Genomic DNA, 24,071 nt, shown 5'->3' with positions numbered 1-24,071 from the left:
AAGGAGTGTTATGAGAAATACACCCAAGCAGCAAAACTCAAATACTGAACCTAATCTAGGTTTCCTCAAGATGAAGAAGCACTTGGATTTAGGGTTCAATATGATGGTGATTATTCTGCGTTCAGAGAAGCAAGCAGTTGACCTATTTCGATAGAGATTCGGAATTCCTTATTCTAACACAATGTTCACACGCTTATGTTCAATTGCTGTTTCTGCTCAGCAGAAAAGGTCATTCTCATTAGGAGACAAATAATGCAGATTGAATGTATTGACTTTGCATATTTAAACATGCAAATGAGTGTTCTCATTTTTCTTTGGAAGTACTGACCTCTGAGTCAAGTGGAATTTATTCTACTCTAAGCTGAAAGTGAACTTCTCTACAATAAAGATGATTGGGTGTCACAGGGCATCTGACATATTTTATCTAATTGTGATTCCAGATATTCGATGGCAGACAGAAAGCCTATGGCTGGGTTTCACAAGAATGAAAAATGAGAAGTCAGCCTGGATTCCAGTTTTTGTGTAGAAACAGAGGTGATTAAGCAAAATTATTAGACCTATTCGAGGCCAATATAAAAATTGTTTTAAAGACCAATGTTTAAGATTGATGTTACCACCGGTCTCTTGATGCAGACTGGGAATGTAGCCATGGAACGATCCCAGGCTTCAGCAATAAGGAAACAGATTCAAGGTCACTGCAAGCCTGGGCGCTTTATATAGCACATCTCAACGCCTCCTTAGATGCTAGGCTGACCATAAGATCTTATAGTACCAAGAATTGGCCTTTTATTAGGTAATCACCGTGAGTGATTATCAGATGAGAGAAATCTTGCCATTATTATCTGTGATGTACAATACAGTATTATTCAGCAATAGAATTTAAAAATATTGTCACATTTTATTCTTTAGTAACTAGGTTGAATAAGCATGTGATCCAGCACTGCGCTGCAGTTCCTTCAAAAATAATTACATGCTAAAAATTGCAATACATCAAAAATTAATTACATTAAAAGTGCTTACTAATGTTTTGTTACTACTCTGTTTAATCTTGGCTTCTGCACACCATCCATTAATTTATTTTAGTAAAGACTGCAGGTCACACTGTGAAGTTCTTACTATATTTCTATGTAGACAAAGCTCCCATTTCATTTTTTCCAGAGCTTGTCTTCAATAAAGACAATAATTTGGGGTAGGCGGTTCTGTGAATGCAGTGATGCATGTAACAGAGAAAAATAACTAAGAAAATACTTTCCTTTATGTATATTTCAGATTTGTACATGAGCATATTTTTTTCAGTTTACATTACTTATACTTACCAGTTTTTATAATTAATTCAAGCAGTCATTAGAATATTTCCTACATGTTAAATGAATGAGTTTATTTGGGGCACAGGCTATAAACTGCATAGTAAAATAATAAGCTGAAGAGACACGTTCCAACAGTAATTAAATTACATTTTTCTTTCTTTTGTACGCATGCTCGCACAAACTCATATGAAAGAATACTATAAGCTGCTGCTTCTTTGCAAGGGCAAATGCATCATCCTCAGTGAAGTCTATAGACAGTGATTTTGTCAAAAAAAAAATAAAAATCAGTATCTTAATTCAAATTAACTCAGCTACCAGTCAGTGTATAGTGACTTGTAAAGAAATTCCATAGAGGACACTATGCAATGCTGTCTTGCACAGCAGCTTATTTTTATTGCAGGATAACAATGTATTTCAGAGAACTTTAAAAGTAAGTGTGCTTGCACATGTATAAATACACAGACGCATTATGCATAAGTATATGTACAATATAATGTATAAATACAGTTCATGATTTTAAAATGTACATTTTAAAATTTATTGCATGAGTGAACCTTTACATAAATTCTTCATAAAGTGAAATATGCACAATGTCAGCAGGACAAGTTTAAGTATTTCTTATTCCACAACATAGAACAGGAAGGACTACTTGAAAATTATGGTCTATAGTTATTTCTTGACTCATGAATTCTTTATAAGGACTGGGCGTGTGCAAAGTAAAAGGACAATATAGCTTCTCACATTTTCTATTACTCTCAGTACTTAAAATGGCAAGGGCCAGACAGAAGAACATATTTGTGATTGCTTTGAGTATACTGTGTAGTTGACAAGCATTTTTCTCTGTAACACTGGTGTCTGGAGTAGCTCCCTCTGCTCAGTTACATCGCTCGTTGTGTTCTGTGAACACATAACAAACTGGCTTAGAGAATTCTTTCTGATTACATTTTTTATTTTTACTAGGTTATTTTCCCCAAGTCTGTCTAGCCCTGTACTGTTTTATCAATACTACTGGAGGGTTAGTTGCACCAAATCAAAGAAGAACAAAGCTGGACAGCATCAGAATTACAATTACCTAAGAGGTACTTGCTCAGGTACTTTTACAAAGTGCTAAAATGAAATCAGCACTTGGGCTTTCGGAAGCTGTACGGAGATTATTAGCCTGCAGTAATATAAAAATAAATTAGATATGGGGAACTTTGAATTGTGCAGTGTCTGAGGCAGGATTGCTTCACAAGTGCCAAATTACGTGATAAATTTTATAACATGAGTAGACAAAACAGTTTTTGATTCATTATTCAGTAAGGTTTTTCAGGCTGCAGAGAAGAAATCTGAGGCTTCCATCAGAGCTGTTTGACAGGTAGGCTGTTGTTCCCTCAAACCTGTCATGACCTGAAGTGGGATTAGAAGTTAAGGAAGGACGTACCAGGACTACAAAATAAGGAGGGTGGAAGGATGTACGGGTGGATCCTGCTTTGTCAACGGTGGGAATGTAATGCAGAGGAAGGGAAGTAGCATGGCTGGCATTTCAGCCACTGAAAACTCTATCTCACTGACTGAGGTGCTGCTAGTATTTTACTGGGGTGTGTAGGGTGAAGAGAGCCTGGAAGGGTTACGAGCTCTCTAAGGTGCTACCTCCACCACTACAAAGGAAAATTCAAACACAGTACCATTTAGGAAAACAGCCATGTTCACTAGCAATTTCCTCCACAGATTTCCTTGCAGCCTGAATGCATTCAAGACAAAATGTCGCTTTGGTAATAGAACTGAAGAGTCAAGAAGACCCATCTGAAAGAGGTTGGTTGTTTTCTTATTTTGTTGACGATATCCAGGTGTTAAATGCACAATGAGACAGTAAGTAGGTCTGAAATAATACTCTGTTTTCATTCTGGGAGCATGCAACTCTACATGGACCAAAGCATGCTATTGGCCAGGGTTTAAAAAGGGAGATGATGCCAGGTCAGCCTATGTCCTTGGATACCCAGAATGATGACAGGACAGGGTATGGCATGGGAAGGTGGCTGTCAGGCTGCAGAAACAGTGCTCAGCATGGATGTGACTACGTAAATAGTAAAACTCTGTCATATACTATGCAGCATTACTGGCACTTCAAAGAAAACTACATCCTATTGTTACTTCACCAGTGCCTACAAACTGCTGAATTATTTCCTGTGAGTTGTTATTCTTACTATTCAAGGTGAAACAACTGTTTGTATCCAGGTTTCCCAGTGTGCTGTGTGCCTTATAGTGACTTTTAATGTAGGTTTTTCAGCATTTGAAAAGATGTGAATGTTTTGCTTTTGGTAAAGTAACCAACAATAGCAAAAATACTGTTTCTGTAAAAGCAAATTATACAGGTTTTGAGGCATCAACACACAAGATTCAATACAGTATGAATACATCCTATGAAACCTTGATAGCTTTGTACTATCCTTAAAGTTTAAGTAAGTGATTAATCGCAAAACAACAGGGTTTAGAAACAAAAGACCATCTGTCTCAAACAGATGACTTCTTTGTAACCTTAACGGTACTGAAAATAGATAAAATAGATGCAAGTTTATCAGTAACCAGTTTGAAGGGAACAGGCCTCACAGAATAATGAGTGAACAGTACACTTGCCTTTACACTGGAGAAACTCATTGTCTGTGTGTCTGTCTGGAAGCCCTGCAGTCTTCTGTCCCCCATGGATGATACAGATTGCGGTGAGCTAAGCTCATCAACAGCTCTGAATTTGCTACATGATGTGCAGTATGGAGCTTTATGCATTTTTCTGTATAAGGTGGGACCAGAATGTTGGAAAAGTCTGACTGCAACAGAAATATCAGCTTGTACCATGTAGAAAACATGGGGAATTGGCCAGAGACAAGAAAACTGAAGGATACTACAGCAAGGGCAAAGGTATTTCCTTGGGCCAGGAAGAAGATGCGCTCCTGTGTCAGGTAGTAGTTGTTACAGGTTGACCACATTGTTGACGTGAAATGGGATCAGTGACAATGACCATACACTGATGAAGATGAGAAGATGAATGTTGACATTTAGTGGATAAGGCTGGGAGTTGTCCTGCTCTTCTCATTTCAGCCATTAGCAGCACGTAGAAGAGCAGGGCACACTTGGCCAGGCAAAGAAGGCATCACATGCAGTTCAACGAGTTGAAGATGCAACTTGAAAACCTTCCCCTCTGCTGCTCTTCTGTTGAAAGACCAGGAAGTATATCTCTCCTATGTGCAGGATTCAGCTGCCAGTGAGAAGACTTGGGGTGACTTCATCCACACCATGCAAGAGATTTAACAAGGGGATGGCAAACAGGCAGGGGAGTAGTAGCATTTTCATGAAGAACTGTTGACCTCTGCACACCTCTGGTTTGGAGCACAGGAAAACCTGAGACAGTAAGATGGTGTCATTGTATATCCCTGGTACCCCAGGCTGAACCTGATGTACTGGGGTAATCACCAGGGTCTGCTTTTATAGTTTACCTGTCCTGGATTCAGGTGCCTCCATGAGTCCTCTAGTCTAGAAAACAGCCTCAGATATCAGGCTGTTAAGAGGCTTTCAGGTATCTTGACGAGACCATCCAGGCAGAAGGTGGTGAAGAGAGAGTATCTGCAACATTTTTAACCTAGCTGGTGGCATTCACTGTTTTATGAGATCAGAGGGGAAAGGGATATGCCAGGCATGGACACCTGGCAGTATAGAAGCATAACAGCATGCCCATACCCCACCACTCTTAAAATGTGGTATCAGACTCTTTCTAATGAGGATGTAGATGGGCATCATCAGAACTGAAGTCATGGAACAGTAGGTGCCTCATTTAGAGTTGCTGTACCTGTAGAGATGTATGCACAGGAGCTTTGCAACAGGGTTGCCAACAGCTCCAGGTTAACTTCCAAATCCTGGTTCCAAACCCCAGCCATAGAGGCAGATTGCAGCCCTGGAGGCTTCTGCAACACCCCCATAACCACAGTAATTTCCCCAGAAACTTCAGCGGGGAACCAGTTAGGGTGAAGATTTTTTAGGCAGATGTGGCTAATATCTGCTGCCTACCCAGAGGTCAGTGGATTGAGGGGGCAGAGGTGGGGGTTCTTGTTGAAGCTGGACACAGCAATTAATGCCCGTTGGGGTTTTGAGGGCCCTGACAGCCTGCCCCAGGGAACAGGATAAGTATGGTCTCAGCTTAGTCTGAATGTACTTTAAGAGATTCTGGGTGTCCCAGGGAACACAGGAGGCCACAAGTATGTCTTTTGGTGGCTGGTAAGTCACTGCCTGCTTTCAGCAGGCTCTAGGAAGAAGGGCTGACCATTATGAAATCTTTTATGAATTTTTTTTATCATGTATGCTTTTTATTTTTTACTTCGAAAGATTTTTTGTTTGTTTTTGTTTTTAGTATTCTTGTTAAGAATGGCCTGGCATCCAGGGTATAGCTCTTGGCAACAACCTCTCTATGCAAACTGGAATAGGTTGAAGTGAAGAACTCAGATGGCAGATGAGATGTGTGGACAGTAGTCTCTAGGCAAACCTTGGGTATGAAGGGTTTGTAGGATAGCTGCATCTTTTATTTTATTTTTATTTTTTTATTTTTTTTGTGTAGAATGACCTTTATTCTTGCCAAGCCCAAGTAGCTCAGAACCAAGTAGAAGAAAACTAAGCAGGAGCAGTGTGATAGACTTTCAAAGGGGAGACTTATGTGATGCACCGCTTATAAAAACGGTCAGTATCGTATCGCGCCATGTAACATAGACACGTATAGGACATTCAGCATGGGGTATCTCAGGAAGTGCAATCACTGGCAGGGTGGGTATACTTCCAGTATGATACATGGCTTACAGGACCTAAAATTAGAAACGTGAGAATATTTTGAAGAGTTGGATGAATCACAATCTATTCCTTGTTCTATCCTCCCACCAGCAAGACAGTATGAAATCTCTGGAGTCCTCCATTCAACTACTTAGAGATACCCAAATGCTTCAATTCACGAGAGATGGCTTTTCTTTCATATGAGGGCCAGAAGACTATAAATCGTCTCAGGGCTTGAGAATCCTGCCATATTTTCATCACTTAGCAGTGTAATTACTATAATGTAATATCTACTTGAGAAAGGAAGCTAAATTCTCAACCAAATTAGCTAATTTCACATTACTGGCATGATTTTTGGTAAAAGGCCTGCTATATATGAGCACAGTTTCTGACAGGAAGTATTGGCTTATGTTATAAAATCTATTTTTATGATTTCAGCTTTTTTCTGATAGACCACTGGTACAATGGATGAGTGGCATATGTTCTGTGGATCAAATACTGATCGTTGGAGCTCAACTTAGAGTGTAGGTTTTGATGGAATAACAGCATAAAGTTCTCCTGGTCAGGACATCACAATTGCAGTGGCTCATTTTGGCCTTCCAGCCTCTAATGCTAGCAACAACCTTATACAGCAAAGAGAAATTTTAACAAGGCAACTGACAGCTATTGTGAAACTCCATTTTACGTATGACTGTTGCATGAAGAAATACCTGCTGAAATTTATTTGGAATGTCCTTGTGCAACATTGAATTCTCCAGATTAGGTGATGCCTGTGGAGCAAACCTATTCATTTTGCAAATGAGACAGAGGAGAAAGATAAAGATTCAAAAAATGCCTGGCATCATATTTTATTAGTCACCCAATATAATTATTGACAGGGATTGAGGCTGTTAAATTTCAGAAAAGGACTACTTATTATCTTAACACTCCTGAGATGCATTAAACACATTTGAATTTAATTAGAAAGGAGTATCCATGATTTAAGAATAAATCTTGCCCCTATTAATTTTAGAAATTAAGATGATTTATTTCCTTTAAAATTCCTAGCATTTTGGATAAAAGTCCTTCATAAAAAGTGCATGGCTTACTGTCAAAGATAAAATTTATACAATGCGATTTTGTGAACCCGACTGAAAAATGGCTGTAGTTTAATACTGGATAAATTTTTGAAATGCCTTCTGTGTGGTATGTAACAGTACAGTCATCTTAGTCATGATGAGTCAGAGACTGAATTTAAGAAAGAAAAATAAATTGATTTAACTAATGCAAAAATGTTTTTCATTGTTTACGGATTTGGCAATGAAACCTATTTTCTCCAAAAAATGTTGTAAAATATCATTTCTCAACAATACGGAACTAATGAAAAGTAACTTGAGGATAGTTCAGAATAAACACAGATGGTCCAGCTGACTAATTATTTTTATTTTTTATTTGTTAAAGAACAGTGAGTACAGCCATGCTAAGTAGTCATAAACTGATAATATGGGTGGATATTTGCATTTTCATCACTTATAATACAGCTGAGGCATGGTCACATTTTAGAGTCAATAGTAAATTGGCAGAATAAGATGTCTCGTGAAATGTGTTGAATGGCCCACAAGTCAAAGGAGAGTATTCAAAAAGGAGAAACAATGAAAAGTAAACAATCAGCAAAACTTGCAAAGAAAGCACAGACATAATGGTGAGTGAGACTCTAAAGTCGATGCAGCGTATTGTGTAGATGTAATGCTATAGTGCTACACAAAAAAACATAGCAGAACGGGGACTGTTGTCCTTTTAAAATGTACTGTGTAGGTACTTTAAGAATGGGAACCAAACGTAGACCGAAGAGAAAGCACAGGAGCATAGAAAGCATCTGTTTGGTAAGAACAGAAAACCTGTTTGTGAGACTGGTTTCAGAGATGTATGCTGGTGCTGTCATTCAGCCAGTGGTAAAACAACACTAAAGCTTCTAATGATTATTTGCTAACTCAAAAAATATTGCTTCCACTATTAAGTAACTCTTTTGAATCCTATTATAATGTTACCATGGAACCAACCCATGATATTGGCAAGATCATGTTCCATATGGGCAAACATAACATTCCCAAACAGTAAAATAAGCATTATATGCACTTACTACTTCAAGAAGTTCCCAAAGATGAGAAACAGTATGAGCAAAACTGTTTTGGATAAAAAAAAATAGGTAAATGATTTTTTTTCAAGCATGTATTTATTCTGGTTGACAAACTATTACTAATACCGCTGGCAGATGACACAAAAAAGGTTGGCAAATACTGGAAGGTAGCAGTGATAAGTTACAAAGATGAGCTAATCATACAAAGCAATCTGAAATGTTTGAGGAGCAGAAAACAAAACAGGCTCAAATTCAGTCAAATGCCTATGGACACACAAAGAACAAGGAATCAAGGTCCTGTCTACAGAACCGGAGCTGCTCCTGGAAAGCCAGGATTTGGAACAGAAATAATGGATTGCTGCTGGTTGATACGCAGTCTCAGTGAGAAAACACTTTATACATACATAAGGTGGATTTACTGGCTCCATATAAATTGGATGGACCACAAAACCTCCCTGGCTTTCAAACCAAGTCCAAGTGCTCAAGAAGACATCTGCAAACCACTGTTTTCCCCACAGACAGCAGGCATCCAGCCTAAGCTATACGAGAACTAAAAATCCATGCCACGCTACAGAATATGGGCAGCAAAATACAGATGTAGCCACTATTTTCTACCTCAAGCAAATGATTGCTGCAGTGTTTGGATTAAAATGACCCTAAAATTGGCTTTACTCTATATAAGCAAGCAAATGGACATGGTAAAACAAAACAAAAGATAAAGAGCCATCTTGCTTTAGCCTTCTGTTACAAGGAAGACTTTTACCTACAGCCAGACTTCTGTTAGCAGGAAGAGATGAATAGACACAAGTTTCTTCAATTGCACATTCCTTTTGCTTCTGGGAAGTAATCGTATTTTTCACGTTTCTCTGAACCTATGCGTTGTTTTGCTTTATAATGACTAAAGTGGTCGATTATAGAGAGCATACATTAAGGAGGTGATTTTACCTCTGTGTAATTGCTGAAAGTGAGACTAGAATACTTTCAGTTCTTTTTCCTATGTTAAAAGTTTGGAAAGAATTCAGGGAAGAAAGAAAAAAAAGAGTTCATGGTTGAGAAAAATCCTTAGAGAGTAAATTTGCTTAGAGTAAATCTTTTTAACAGACTGAAAAGGAGATTCTGAGGTGAGTTGCTGTGATTAACAAGAAATATAAAGTATTAAAGTTCTTTACTGTAGTTGGGAAGGACAGAACAAGAATCATAGAAGCTGAAGGCAGTAAAAATGAAATCAAAAGTAAGGCACGTTTTTTAATATGGATGTTAATTAAATATTGAATACACCATGAAGAGAAGCAGTGAGTTTTAATTCTTTTCATCCATTCACTCTAGCTGAACACCTTTTGAGACTGATTTAATCAGACACTAATTTCTGGGCTCAAAACTGACAGAATGGTGAAAGTGAAGCTCTGCCTAGAGCCTTACTTTTGCTGTTGTTGTGTGTGTTTTTTTTTTGTTTGTTTGCTTGTTTACTTGTTTGTTTGATTTTAAATGATTATTCAACTCCGCAAAAGTATTGATCCTGGCAGAAATGTAGATATTCTGCCAATAAATCCCTACGTAAAGTATCAGCTGATTCAGCCATAGATAGGTAGCAGAGGAGCAGATGTCCTTAGGCTTGTTCATCTCTATATGGTAGGTGAACTTCGCCCTATATATGAAGCCAACGTATCCCTCTTGGGGATATGTTGGAAGTCTTCTGGTTCTAGGTTCCTATCAGTGAAGCAAACCTACTGTCATATGAAGGCACAATAGGACTAGAAGAAATTTTAATAATCACCAAATCCATTTCATTGGTTATTGAGAGCAGTCTCACTAAATTATTAATGTACGTGCCAAGCTCTAAGTTGAAAGTAGGGGAGATATTTTACTCTCACGTTCATTCTGAAAGCTTGTTCAAAACCATATTACTTTGATGCATTTTTTAATTCTACTTTTAGGGGTATGCATTCATCAATATATTGATGAATATATAGAATCATAGAATCATTCAGGTTGGAAAAGACCTCTAAGATCATGTAGTCCAACCTTTAACCTAGCACTTAAGTCCACCACAAAACTATGCTATTAAGTTCTAAATCTACATGTTTCTTGAAGACCTCCATGGATGGTCACTCAAGCACTTCCCTGGGCATCCTGTTCCAATGATGCACAACTCTTTCAGTAGAGAAATTTCTCCTAATATCCAACCTAAACCTCCCCTGACGCAACCTGAGGCCATTTCCTCACATCTTATCACTTGGTGCTTGGGAGAAGAGCCTCACCTCGCTATAGCCTCCTTAAGGTAATTGTTGAATGCACTAAGGTCTCTCCTGAGCTTCCTTTTCTCCAGGCTAGACAACCCCAGCTCCCTCAACCGCTCCTTGTAAGACTTGTTCTCTAGACCCTTCACCAGCTTTTTTGCCCTTCTTTGGACACACATCCTTGTATATATATACACACAAAATCCATCACATACTTATGTGGGTCTATACTGAACTAGTTTATATCCATTTTTTGTGCCAACATTCTCATTTTTAATTTGAAGTTCTTTCCCTTGGCTGTTTCAAAAATGTATAAATTTTATGGCAAATATATACATTTTAGCTGGGGAGTTAATGCTACTAGGTTGACACGATGAAAATATATAGTCTGGAGCTATACGGAACAAAAAAACCCAACACTTTCATAAAGAAAAAAGAAAAAAAATAGAAAATAGAAAGTATGAAAAGAAATGAAATGCCAGTCAGCAATATTTCAGGTTGAATCCAGACTCAAGACTGATTGATCTAGCTTTTGCAGGTTATAATGCAATTGCTGCCATGCAAAACAGGCTCCTCAGAGATGTAGTCAAGGCACCAAGCCTGCTGGAGTTTAAGAAGCATTTGGACTATGTTCTTAGTCATATGGTCTGAATTTTGGGGTAGACCTGTGTGGAGCCAGGAGTTGGACTCGATGATCCTTGTGGGTCCCTTCCAACTTGGGATATTCTATGATTCTATGATTTTATGATTTATAGGATCATAGAATATCCCGAGTTGGAAGGGACCCACAAGGGTCACTGAGTCCAACTCCTGGCTCTGCACAAGACCACCCAAAAATCAGACAAGATGTCTGAGAGCACTGTCCAAAGGCTTCTTGAACTCTGTCAGCTCGGTGTCATGCCCACTGCCCTGGGGAGTCTGTCCCAGTGCCTGACCACCTCTGGGTGCAGAACCTTTCCCTAACACCCAGCCTGACCCTCCCCTGTCCCAGCTCCATGCTGTTCCCTCGGGTCCTGTAGCTGGGCAACCTGTGCCAGTACCTCACTGCCCTCATGGTAAAGAATTTTTTCCTAATGTCTAATCTAAATCTACCCTCTTCTAGTTTAAAGCCATTCCCCCTTGTCCTATCACTACATTCCTTGAACAAGAGTCCTTCTCCAGCTTTCCTGCAGGCCCCCTTTAGGTATTGGAAAGTCGCTATAAGGAAGATCTCATTTAGCTTATAAAATTTAACTTATATAATGTAGTGACCTTAAAATGACCAACCAAGAAATAATCTAGATGTGCATAATTATGATAGTGTAAAATTTGTTTTATATTGTGATCAAATTATTTTAACTTTTCAATCTTTTTTTCTTTTCCATAATTAGGTTTTGAATATATAAAGAGCTGGGTGTCATCTGTGGCATATGTCTACCCTAAATTTTCTCTAAAATCAGTGGTCACTCTCGGCAATGTACTAAATTGGGCTTCAGGCTTCAATGTGGCCAATTTTTAGGCAGTATCTTCAGTATTATTATTTATTATCATTATCATTTGAGTAGTCATATTAACTGAGAGAATAATGTACTATTTTTTTTGTTTAGTCCAAACAGCATTTAGCTGAATGATGGCTGGAAAAGAAAGCATCACTTATTCAAATCTTGCTAGGTAAATGTATATTTCAAGTCATGGTGCCAATTTCACATTTACAATCTGAAAGCGTGATCTAAAATCCATTGTCAAATTCTGTAGGAACGTTTGCAATGAAACAGTTCCAAGTTTAGCAACTTCAATTTAAGCCAGTTCAACTAAGCTTGAATATTGCAGCATCTTTTCTGCAGTATGTCAGAGTTAACCCAGTGCACATAAAACCTTAATTGGTGATTCAGAATACCAGACACTTACTGTGTTATCCTGAAGTAGAAAAACTCTTATTTTAAAATGAGGCTAAAAAGGAACAAAATGAGCAAAATATATTAAATCCTCTCAACTTTTACACTGAGGGGTTAGGCACCACTAACAGTCACTTTAATAGAAGTCTGTATTTCATTACTCTCTTTGTGTATGTACACCTGCACATTACCAGCTTGAGAAAAGTTTTTATTTACAACTAAGTGATATCTCAGTTATACATAAGCCAAGCTCCCTAAGGTTACTGAGGTGGTCTTAAGAATTGCCGAGGATAGTTCCTCCAGCACTGTCTTTGTTCTCTCTGTCTAAAGTATGGAGGAAAAGCCTCCAGAGGTCTTTCAACTTCTCTCTGGTACAAAGTACCTCAGGCTTAATTTTTGTGTTCTTCTTTTGGTATGCTTCAAAATACTACTTTTGTACTCCCACATCAATGGGTTCATTAGTAAGACTTCTCATCAGTTTACAACACCTGCTTATTCAAGACCGCATTTCCTTCAACATAAATAGATTTTGCTGTGGTGGCTACCATGACCTTCCTTTGCGATGAGGACACCTCAGAACTAAGCAATAACGTTTGACCAAGAAAGAAACAAGGCTTTTTTTTTTTTTTTTTCCCTCTTTTTGCAAATATATCAAGTTTCTGATGATTCAGCTGCTAGAAATGAAAAAAAACAAAAACAAAAACCACTTGTCAGTTTGTAACATGAGACAAATTATGTCCTGTATCTGCTCCTAAGGCATATTTCAATTTCAATATATTAAAAAGAAAACATATTTCCCGAGTGGAAGAGAAAGGTTAAATTCTGCTAAATCTTAAACCTAATTTTGTTTCCGTAACAAAAGTACTGCTCATTTTCCTTAGAACCTTCTGTTTCAGAGCAGTGTTTAATATGTTTACACATAAAGTTAGAAACGTATGAAATCTTTGGCACCTAGACACAACTCTCAGACCTCGCTAATGAAATATACTTGTTTTTAGATTCAATGAGCTGTTCCTTACCAGTGGGTGAACCATTTTCCATGTAGCTCAGGAACTAAATCTCACTTCAGACCTAGATTCACAACCACCAGTACATATAGAGATTTGCTGGAAGAGATTACCCAAGAGCCAATGGATTGCCCTGCCTTAAGCTTAGGTCCTTCTCTTGATTCCTAATCATGGCTTTCACTGTCCCTTCTTCCCCAAACTGTTTCTCTCTTCCATCGGCTTCTTGTGGGTCCTCCTTGTTGCTTTGATCAGCTTGCTGCTTGACTATGGTCTGAACTCCAATTATATTCCTCTTTTGTCTTGGTATTAGTATGTATATTTCTGACATATGGACTGCTGGTCTGATCTCTGATTATTCCATTTTTCTTCTTCGACGAACCTTCATGCTGTCCCTGGTTCTTAGCCTTCACTCAAGCTACAATGCTTACTTTTGTCTTCATCACAAATCTAGCGAAGGCCTAAATACTAGGCTCCTCACACGCTATTTACCATACTATTGCAACTTACTGTGTATTGTGTAATTTATAGTGTATTAGATGATGAAAGCTAGGAACCTATCTCTTCTGCACAAACATTAAGCATATATTTTAAGAATAGAGTTTTTTGATTCTACTGACATACTTTCCATAGACATCTCTCAGAGCATTTGATTTCTCTGAGAACAGGTCCTTGCATATCAATTACCTACTTTTTCCAGTTGTGTTTGTTGCTATATTAAAATACATTACATCTACCCATAAGCAGTGTCTTGAATTATATTGTCCTCTCTGGACCAAGTCCTGGTAAAAGAACATCAGTAGCAAGTCTCACACACCAAAGACTCATGTCAAGTTTGTCTTGGCAGCTAATGATGCTTTCACCACTTTCAGCATCCCTAGAAGATGACTGAAGTGGGAAAAATTGAAAAAAAAAAAAAACAAAAAACAAAAAACAACCAATATTATCTGTCAGACTCAATCTAGTGCTATACAGTGCAGGACAGCATTTCCCAAGAATTATCTCAAAGCCCCTGTGCTCAGTGCTCCTCCAGATTAGTGGTCCTTTCCCATTCCTAATGCCTCAGTAAATACTGAGAAACTCTCCCTCCAGGAGCAGTGGACTTCAGATGGGCAGAGGGAGGGAATTTTTCTGACCTCCCACACCTGCAGTGCGATTCTGCCTGCAAATAACTTGTAATCATCAAAAGGACGTTTTTAACCAAGGAAATGGGCCAGAGGCTAGGGAGTAGATATAAGCTGAATTATAATTGGCATGGATATCGTGTGTAATGTATCAATAGATGTAAGAAGGCAGAAAGCAATGAGCCTTACACTTGAAATGTAAGGGGGAGTGGAGGGCCAGGTACTGACCTATTCTCCTTAATCACCAGTGATAGGACCCGCAGGAATGGTGTCAAGCTGAGGCAGGGGAGGTTTAGGCTAGACATCAGGAAGAGGTTCTTCACCGAGAGGGTGGTCACACACTGGAACAGGCTCCCCAAGGAAGCAGTCACTGCACCAAGCCTGTCTGAATTTAAGAAGCGTTTGGATTGTGCACTTAGACACATGGTCTAAGACTTTGGGTAGACCTGTGTGGAGCCAGGAATTGGACTCGATGGTCCTTATGGGTCCCTTCCAACTCGGGATATTCTATGATTCTATGAAAGTTGTAGAAATGCAGTAATTCTTGAAGCAATGTTACATATTTGGATTGAAACAAGTGTTAATTTGGTAAACCATCATCTATAATTTATAATGCATCCTAGATGAATAGTTTTTGTGTATGCTTAGACAATCGATCTGCTTGCAAACCCAGAAACGAAGAAAATTTGACTTAACACATAACCCCCCACGCTGCTGGGCGCGGAGCCGCCATTTTAGGCCAGCCCTGCCTATAGACCCCGCCCCCTCCCTCAGACCCCGCCCCCGTTTGCCCGTTGCCCCTCCCTCCCTCGGGCGGTTGCGGGCGGGGCCGCGGCGCTGAGCGGTGACGCAGCGGGGGGGGGGGGCGGTGCTGGCCTTCCTCCTCCTCCTCCTCCTCCTCCTCCCCCCCCCTCCCCCTCCCCCTGACGGAGCGCCGCAGCCCGCCCCCAGCGCCGCCCGCCGGAGCCCCTCGGTCGTCCGGCAGGGCTCGGGGGAGGTAACCGGCCCTGCCCCGGCCATGGTGGGCCGCCCGCCGCCGGGGGGGCAGGAGAAGCAGCAGCTGAGGCGGCAGGACGAGGACGACGAGGAGGAGGAGGAGGAGGAGGAGGAGGAGGAGGCGGCGCGGCGGCCGCCATTCCGCGCGGGGGCCGCGGGGCTATGAAGGATGGAGGCGGACGAGGTGACGATCCGCGAGCAGAACTTCCACAGCCAAGTGCGGGAGTACACGGTACGCGCCGCGCCCCTCACCGTCGTGTGACACCCCCCCCCCCCCCCCCCCATCCCGGGTCCCATCGTCGCCCCTTCAGGCTCCTGACCCCCGGCTGCCTGCCCTGATCCGGTGATCTCTGTGACCCCCCCAATTCGGGGGTCTCCCCACCTTCCCCCCCCCCCCCCCCCCCATTCGGGGGTCCCCCTTTCTTCTTCACCCCCCCCAATTCGGCGGTCTCCCTGCTTTCTCCCCCCCCCCAATTCGGGGGTCCCCCTTCCTTCTTCCCCCCCGCCCCCCCCCCCCCCCAATTCGGGGGTCCCCCTTCCTTCTTCCCCCCCGCCCCCCCCCCCCCAATTCGGGGGTCTCCCTGCCTCTCCCCGGGGGTCTCCCTGCCCCTTGGGCGAAGCACGGTAGGCGCACACCTTCAAATGCAGCCTTGCAACTCCCACCCATTGCTGCTGGCGGTCCTGACACCCTCCTGGCTTTAGCTGCTGGTTGTAAGGCTGCACCCTTCTCAAGGGACACGAGGAACCTTCGCGTTTTCCCCCAGCCCTGGGCTCGCTCTCAGCGCCACTGCGTGCCCCGTGCTCTCCAGGTGGAGAAACAGAGCGCGCATACCCTGCGCACCCGCGCTGTCCCACCTTCCTCAGCCTCCTGGGGTCAAGTGCAGCGCTGCACCTTGTGTGCGGGTGGGGAGAGCTGTTGTGGCTTCCTCTCGGGACTGCCTGGTTCACGTTTTAAGGACTGTTTGAAGCCCACAGAGGTGTTTCGATGGGGTTCGTCGTGCTCCTGCTGCATGCAGGAGAGAGGTGGCTTTGGTCGGCCACTTACCATCCTAACGCCGCTGGGTTAATTACATGCACTGTGCAGTTACTGCTGGGTGAGAAAGGGGAGACTCCTCGGATGAAGATACCATTTCATAATTTAACTCTGAATAATTTTCAGCTACTTTGAGAGGCAATCTTAAATATCGCTGTTAACAGGGTTAGGTAGGCCTACAGCAAGGGTGTTTGATAAAAGAGACTTGACTGTGTCCCTAGTGTGTGAACTTCTTTTCTGTATCTTAAGAATGCATATGTTAAAACCTTTCTTTTGCTGAGGTATTATACTGCCAGGATATTTTTTTTTCTTAAGAGTACATACCACATCTATATGAAGAGAGCTGAAAAATCTAGTTTGCTGGGGTTTTTCTACACTTCTGCATGAGTGGATGTGGGGTATGTCATGAGAACCATGACAAGTGGAGGGGCATTGAAAGAATAATATTCTGCTGTAAAGAAGTATTTAAATGTTCTCCTAATGTCTTCTGTTTGATGAAAACAGAAATTTATATACATCATCATGCAGCTCTCCTAGATGTTAGGATCCATCTTTTCCCCAGTGTCCATTTTTCCTTTTGTAGTTCTTTGAGCTCTAGGTATCTCATACTTTTGTCCCCCAGGGTCTTGTTCTGATGTATCATGTGCTACGCGTTGTGGTTTTGTACCTAGTAAAGATGCACTATCAAATTCTTTAATCTACCTTTAAATGTAATAAAGTCTATTAAATTCTTAAAGAACTAACTAACGTATACTGGAACTACTTCTGTAAAGTTTTGCAGCCCATCTGAGAGCAGTTAGTAATTCTTCCTATTGGTATAGTCATAAGAATTCACGTAAGACATCAAGAACATGTATTTTAGAGGTGCAGTGTTGCTTTACGTGGACATCGAAGGCAGAATATTCAGTAAAAACTTCTTGCTTTTCAGGCTATACTTTTGATATGATAGGCCATCTATGTTATTGTTGAGTAGGTAAGGATAGAAATAACAATTTTCCCTTTTAATACATGCACTCGTACAGTTGTGTTCTTGCCTTTCATTTGCGTATATAGTATATATAAAGTATATTTATGTATATTCATTTATGTATCTGAAGCCCACAGGGTTTTATGAGTGCATCGACTGCTGCCATCCCCAGCTGAGCACACAACCTTCTTGCAGTGCTCACGTGGCTGCAGGAGCATATTGCAAGAATCCTTGTTTCACAGTCTCCTGTTGCTCTTGTCATTAGCCTAAGCGCCACCAAGTACCCAGAGCACGTTGTTTACCTGTATGGTGATGTTAACATCCCCCACAAGTAGTTCTGCCCTCGCTGGTCACGAAGTTGCACAGTGAGTATCCTTTCCTCAGAGGTGCAGACAAACAGTTGTGGCTAGGCCGTTGGTACAGCCGTCGGCCCCGCGGCTGAAGGAGGGACCGTGTTCCACTTTCTGACATGCACGAGGCTTTCGTTCCAGCTGCAGGTGGGGTAGGAGCACTGGAGCGGTGAACAAAAGGATTTAGAGTTTTCTTCCACTGTATTACAAAAACTGCATATGCCTGTTTGTAGAAATAAGTCATGTTTATGGAATGTGTTAGTGTCTTTGGAGTTCTAGTTGTGTGGCACCATCTTTACTGGAAGCTGAAATTCATGAGAGAAAGGAAATCAGCTTGGTGTGGTTGAAAAGAAAACCCTCTTCTCTTTTGTTTTGCAAATTTTATTCTTCTCCTTTGAATGGCTATAGAATTTCTAGATTGTGCGTCCTGAGGGATTCCTAAAGGCATGCTAAGCTCAGCTTCAGTGTGATGTGATGATTAATTTCTGTTATATGTATCTTCTGAGTGGGCAAGCGAGTAAGTTTCTATAAAGTTTTGGTGTGTAACAAAACCCAAAGGCCTCTTACCCTTCTGCTGGTGGTACTTACCTCTTTTTCTGTAGGTGCCAACTTCTGATAATTTCACCGCTGAAAGAGAGAAGTTTCTGTCACATGTTTATAAATAGAGCAAGATTAATGAAAGACTTTAAAGATCTTTTGTCCACTTTCGAGTTGACTGTCTGTGGTTTAATGCATAAAATTCAGGCCCGTTCACCTCCTGGCCTCCTGTTTGGCGTGTCAGCGTGGTGTCTGGTTTTTCAAGAGCGTCCCTGTTTGCTGGGACGCAGAAACCTGCCTTGTGTTTTGTTGCTTCATGAGATGATCCCTTACTAACAGGAGGCGAACTCTCTAATCTGGTTTCAGCACGGCTCCTCAGACATGAATCAGCTGCTTCAAGGTTGCTAAATGTAGGAGCACGTGTGCTCTGCCTTTGGTCAGCATTCATGTGCAAGTCTTGTAGTACGTGTGAAGGCCGGGTGATGCTCTGTGATTGCATGCTACTGCTGTTTTGTACACTTATTTATTTTGCCTTCCTTCATCCTTTGATCCATTTCTAGTTTGCTGAGATCTCACACATCTATGGAAGATGCTTAATCTCTTGGGGAATTTCTTTTCCCTTGTGTCCTGTTAGTCTGTCTATTTAAACAACATAACGAAAATGTTCCACTTGTCGCTAGTGGTGCTGTGAAATGTTTATTTCAGGCTCAAAGTAAGCAAGCACAGTGGTGCAGGCTTTATACTCCTCTGGCTTTACTTTTTCCTATGCTCCTTTGTTCCCCTTTGAGTCTTCTATCCTGCACCATTAGTTTATATACTTTTAAATTAGTTTATATGCTTTCAAATTTAGATGTACTTCTTGATTTTGTTCCTCTATTTACAAAACATAGGTCTTTCAGTTTATAAAAATACACGTACTCTTCTGAGGCTTCCTTGGCAAAATAAATAGTGTGCTCATGTTTATGGTGTGTGGGGAAAACTGTGGAAGAAAACAACTTGGTGACTGTAAAATTATTAGTTGGAAGGCATGGTATATTTGGAAATGACTTAATTGCACTTAATAGGACATGAGGGAAAACAAACAAGCCCAAAGTCCTGGCAGAATCAGTTCCAACACAAAAGTGCTGTTTTAATGGTTTCATGCAAGTAAAGGCAGACGTTAAAATAGGGTAATATGTGTCTTTAGGTAGAGTGTCAGATGCTTCCCTTTGGAAGGGCTGTTTTAGGAGGTGTAGGCTTCAGCTACTACCGAGCTGGAGAAACTTTGTTTCTCTGCTTCTCAAAGCAGTTCCCTCTGTAAGGGAATTTTGGCATTTTATAGTTTTTTTTTTTTTTTTTTTTTTGGAAATCATACTCGTTTAACATTTATTTTTTTATTTCAGCTATATTAAGGAATTTTTCTTGCTACAGGTGATCCGATCTTTGTGTAACAGGGAGAAAAAACAATCTGAATATAAAAATAACTTCCAGCAGTTTAGAAAGAAACTCTTTTTTGAAGACTTGTGACAGTGTCAGTGGCTTCGATTTCTGTTTGTCTCTCCACACTACCAGCACTAGCTTGTTTTCCTCTCTTGGTTTCTCGTTGCACCTATGTAATCCTGTCGTATTTTGGGGTCGAGATGTGTCCGGGACTCCTCTTCCTCCTGAGCTGGCGTGTGGCTCTGGCTCGTGCTGGCGTTTGTCCCTGGTGGCTGCAAGGTGAGCGAGCTGATTAGGGCGCCGTGGTCCCGCGGGCAGCACACCCTATTGTTCCCGACCCGTTCTGCCTCCTTGAGCCTTGGCCCCGGGCGGTGCTCACGGTGCTCGCAGAGCAGCGCTTCTGCCAGGAGTGATGGTGTTCTGAGCGCGGGCCAGGAAGGAAATGCTGACTAGAAACACTGGGAATTTTTAAGATCAACTTCTTACAAATAACTAATGTTTGTGTGTTCTGTAAAATGTCTCCTCGTTTTACAGCCATGCAGGGGATGCGTGCCAGCAGGAACCACGCTACACTTCGTACAGGAGAAGAATCCTGAAGTTTATGCAAGTTTATCTTTTATTCAATAACATGCCTTTCTTTTTTTTTTAATCTATGCTCTGAAAATTTCAGGAGTAATTTATATCTTAAACTGCCTCTTGTATCTCAAAGATAATTTTGCTTAGGTTTCTCAGTATTGCCTCTTTTCCAAAACATTCGAAAAAAAAAAAACCAACCTGTAATGACGGATAAAGCAGCACTTGTAGTGACGTGAGGTACGAGGCAGAAGATTGCACATAATAACATAACTACAATGTTGCCAACACTTTTTATAAGTATTATCTTAAAAATATACCCTCACTTGTAAACATGGGTGCTGTTCTGTTGGTGAAGCAGTGAGTCATCTCCTGGCTGCTGGTACCGAAGCGCAGCGCTGGTGGCTCCATCTGGAATCAATAGGCATCTCTCAACACTTGGCTCAGGCAAGCGGATGGAGATATGCTTATTTTCAAAACAAGCAACTTTTTGCGGAGTTCCACTTTTTCCATTTACGTAAAAGAAACATGAAAGACCCAAGTGTAAAAAGTTGCTGTTAGTTACAGGTCAAAAATAATTCCTCTTGAATGCTAGCGTGTTTGTTTGTAGCAGCGGTTGGCCAAAAGGCAGACACGTTTCGTGGAAGGTACAGACAGCTGTTAAAGAAAACTTAGATTACAAAATAATTCAAGAAATTTTGTCTGGAGAACATAAACTTGATAATGTCAAGGTGCAGGCAGGATTTGAGACAAGGTTAAGAGGTGGTGAAAGAATGAACAGCAAACAAACCCAGCTACTGATCACAAGACCCCAGCCAAATGGTTCCAAAACCAGGTTGTGTTTGGGTAGCTGGCGGTGTAATAGGTGGAGCGGATGGGATGGCAGAGGTAACTGGGAGAAAGCAGCGTTGTCGTGAATGTCTTTTGCAAGCCCAAGAGGCTCTGGAGAGACACCAGGAGGTGGAGGGCTGGATGGTGGGCGCAGTAGCAGAGGGGAGGGGGTGGTGGAAGTGGGAGTGAGGAGAGAGACAGAAGCATGTTCCTAGGGAAGCTACGGTAAGCAAGGGAGTTCAGTTGTGATGTAGCTGGGAATTTGGGTTGAGGAAAACCCAAACAAAACAATCTAAACAAAACACTTAATTCAATGGATGCTTACTGCTTTTATTTGAAGGCTGTAAGTGCTTATTATTTTTTTGTGTCTGTGTAGTATTTTCCGTTTCTTGTCTTTTTATTCTTCCCCTGCTTGATTTGGTAGTTATCCTCATTTAGGAGGGCAGGGATAACTCTTGGTGAGAAAATCTTAACTTCTGCAATGTTCTTTACTCTTTACAGCTCCTCTGAAGGTTCCTTGTAAACGTATACTTCTATACTTCTGTCAAATATCTAGGGACACTGACTTCTAGGTAACTATTAACGTGCAGGATTTTGCGTAACTTGTCCTGTGGGAACAGGAGAGCCTTTGAACATCCTGACTGTCATTTGCTTTTATGCACCTAACAATTAACAGCCTAGGCTGATGCATCACTGTAAAAGCCAAGCGTGCAGTGAGGTGGAGATGACCTGGAAGAAGTCACTGCTGTACCCTCCTTACTAGTCATTCGTGGGACAAGTGGAATCGCCTCCTACCTTCAGCAGCTTTGATCTGTTGCTCTTTGGGGCCCAGTTAACTCTCATGAAGCTGGTGACAGAATTCACGCTGACTTTTCATCAGCTTGCTGTTGAATACATCTCGTTGTGTTGCTTAGCTGCCCCCCCCCCCCCCCCCCCCCCCCCCGAGGCTTCTAGTTTCTTGTCTAGCTGAAAGAGGTGGAAGTTGGTTCTAACTGCAGTCAACGTGGATGCAGGAGACCCCAGTGCTTTGTCTGGTTTTAATATTTGGACACTTTGATAATTTGGCTTTGAAAATATTGTGATTAGTTGTCACGTTATTCAACAGTGCTCTGTTGCATTTGATCTGTTTCCATCTCACATAGCTCCCTCCAGCAAGCAGCACGTGTATAGATGGCACTGAAGTCTGTCATGGCTGAGTTTAACATACGGAAGAAAGAAGTAGCATCCTTCACTTGCTCCCTGTTACCTCCAGTGTCTGTGGCTCCATGACCATCATTGGAACATGGTGCTTCTGTTTTTCACTTGTGATCTTAAGTGTCTGGTGATGCCTTGATTATCCTGTCTTTCCCATTATCTAATTATACTTTCTATTTTAATGTGTTTAGCTGATACGAAGGATCAATGAGTTGGTGCTGAATTTGACAAAAGCAGTATGTCTAAAATATTTGCTGAGTTTAAGACAGGTAACTTACGTAAATGTCCAGTTTGTGTGGAGAAGAGAATCTGTAATTGGTGAGAATGATGAAAATGTACAAGTGTTGCAGTTTAAAAATGGCTTTGGTTTGCAGGTGGGAAAAATTGAGATGTACTACTTAAATTCTATGGTATGTATGAGAAGAAAAAGGAGAGGGTTTTTGAGTTTGGAGGAGAAAATTCACTAGCTCAATCTCCTAAGATACAGTTTGCCCTAGAAATTAATATTGGCCCAAGAAGCTGGCTTAATGCAAACAAATAGTTTAACAAATTTATGTGAATGAGACTCCCGAGTTTATTTTTTCCAGATAGCAACTTTCAGTGGACTGACTCTGAATTCAGTTTTAATGTAACTGGTTATTACAGTCTGGCTGCAAAATGTTGGATAACGCCTTTATTCAGGGCCAGAAAACTTTGCATGACCTAGGTTGGTGCTATTGGTGTTAATTCTAGGGGGTGTTTTAAATCCTACACTAATGCTGAAAAATATTCTTGAGTCTGATTTTTAATGGTGCTGGTGTAGCCTGTCCAGGTCAAAGAAACATGGCTTGGGGTCACTTTTTCGGGGTTTCTGAGTGCATTACTGGCTACAGAACCAGTAGCCTGAACAAAGGTGTCTGGGGCCTATTGGTGAGACTCGTAGAGGTGTTACAAAATACTGTTCCCCTCTTTACTCTGCAGCATAAATACATTCCCAATAGGTATACAGAAGTGAACATAAAGCTAACAAATCGACAGATTAACCTGAGTTTTCCCCTCAGTTTGAAGTGGGGTTGTGCTGCAGACAAAGCTACCACGAAGTTAAATGTGTAATGCCCAGAAAGCACCTTCTGAAGGGTTGTAGCGGCTGGTTTTGTCTTCAGCTGAGCACTATTCCTAGCGCACAATGCTGCTGGATTTTTTTCAAGCTTTGTTAGATCCTGAAACTTTTTCTAAGTGAGCAACTCTAGACACCCAGCCTCTTAACCGCTAAGGATTTCCTCGTGAATTGGACACCAAGAAAAGCAGGGTGGGCCAGCCTCTCATATGGCCAGAGGAGACTGTACAGGTAGGGAGAGTTGTGGGTTTGGGGTGTTGATGGGTAAAATTTATCTGTGGTCATAACACACTTGACACTTTTCTCTTAATTTTGAAATTTGCATGTCACACTAAGTGTTTAAGGCTGTCTGGCTGAATTAGACTGAACTAACATGACTACAGAGCACAGAGCTTAAGAATAAAGAGTTATCTTCATCTGAGGAAAAATAGGTCATCCCAAGCAGATGATATTATAAATGCCAAGGTCAGGCTAAGAGCAGAGCTGAAAGTTTTAGTTTTTTTTTTTAAGTCTGTATTATTTGTTGTAGGTAACTTATTGATGACCCTTGCAAACAGCAGTGGAGCTCAGTGCTTCCTTTTTGGATGTCGGTGGGATAATGGAGTTACTAGAAATAGACCAAGAC

General features: G+C 41.2%; 1 protein-coding gene across 1 annotated transcript in view; it reads left to right on the top strand.

Moving 5' to 3' along the window:
* The first annotated feature begins 15,343 nt into the window (after positions 1 to 15,343).
* Positions 15,344 to 24,071, top strand: part of LMBR1 (limb development membrane protein 1) — a 68,538-nt gene continuing 59,810 nt past the window's right edge. Inside the window, 1 exon segment of the mRNA XM_040547288.1 lies at positions 15,344 to 15,678. Coding sequence (XP_040403222.1) covers positions 15,616 to 15,678 — 63 coding nt within the window. The 5' untranslated portion in view covers positions 15,344 to 15,615.

Source organism: Cygnus olor, chromosome 2 (genome assembly GCF_009769625.2).
Source record: "Cygnus olor isolate bCygOlo1 chromosome 2, bCygOlo1.pri.v2, whole genome shotgun sequence".
In the NCBI taxonomy this organism is placed as follows: Eukaryota; Metazoa; Chordata; class Aves; order Anseriformes; family Anatidae; genus Cygnus; species Cygnus olor.
The sequence above is the reverse complement of the archived record's forward strand: the minus strand, read 5'-3'. Positions and strand labels throughout refer to the sequence as shown.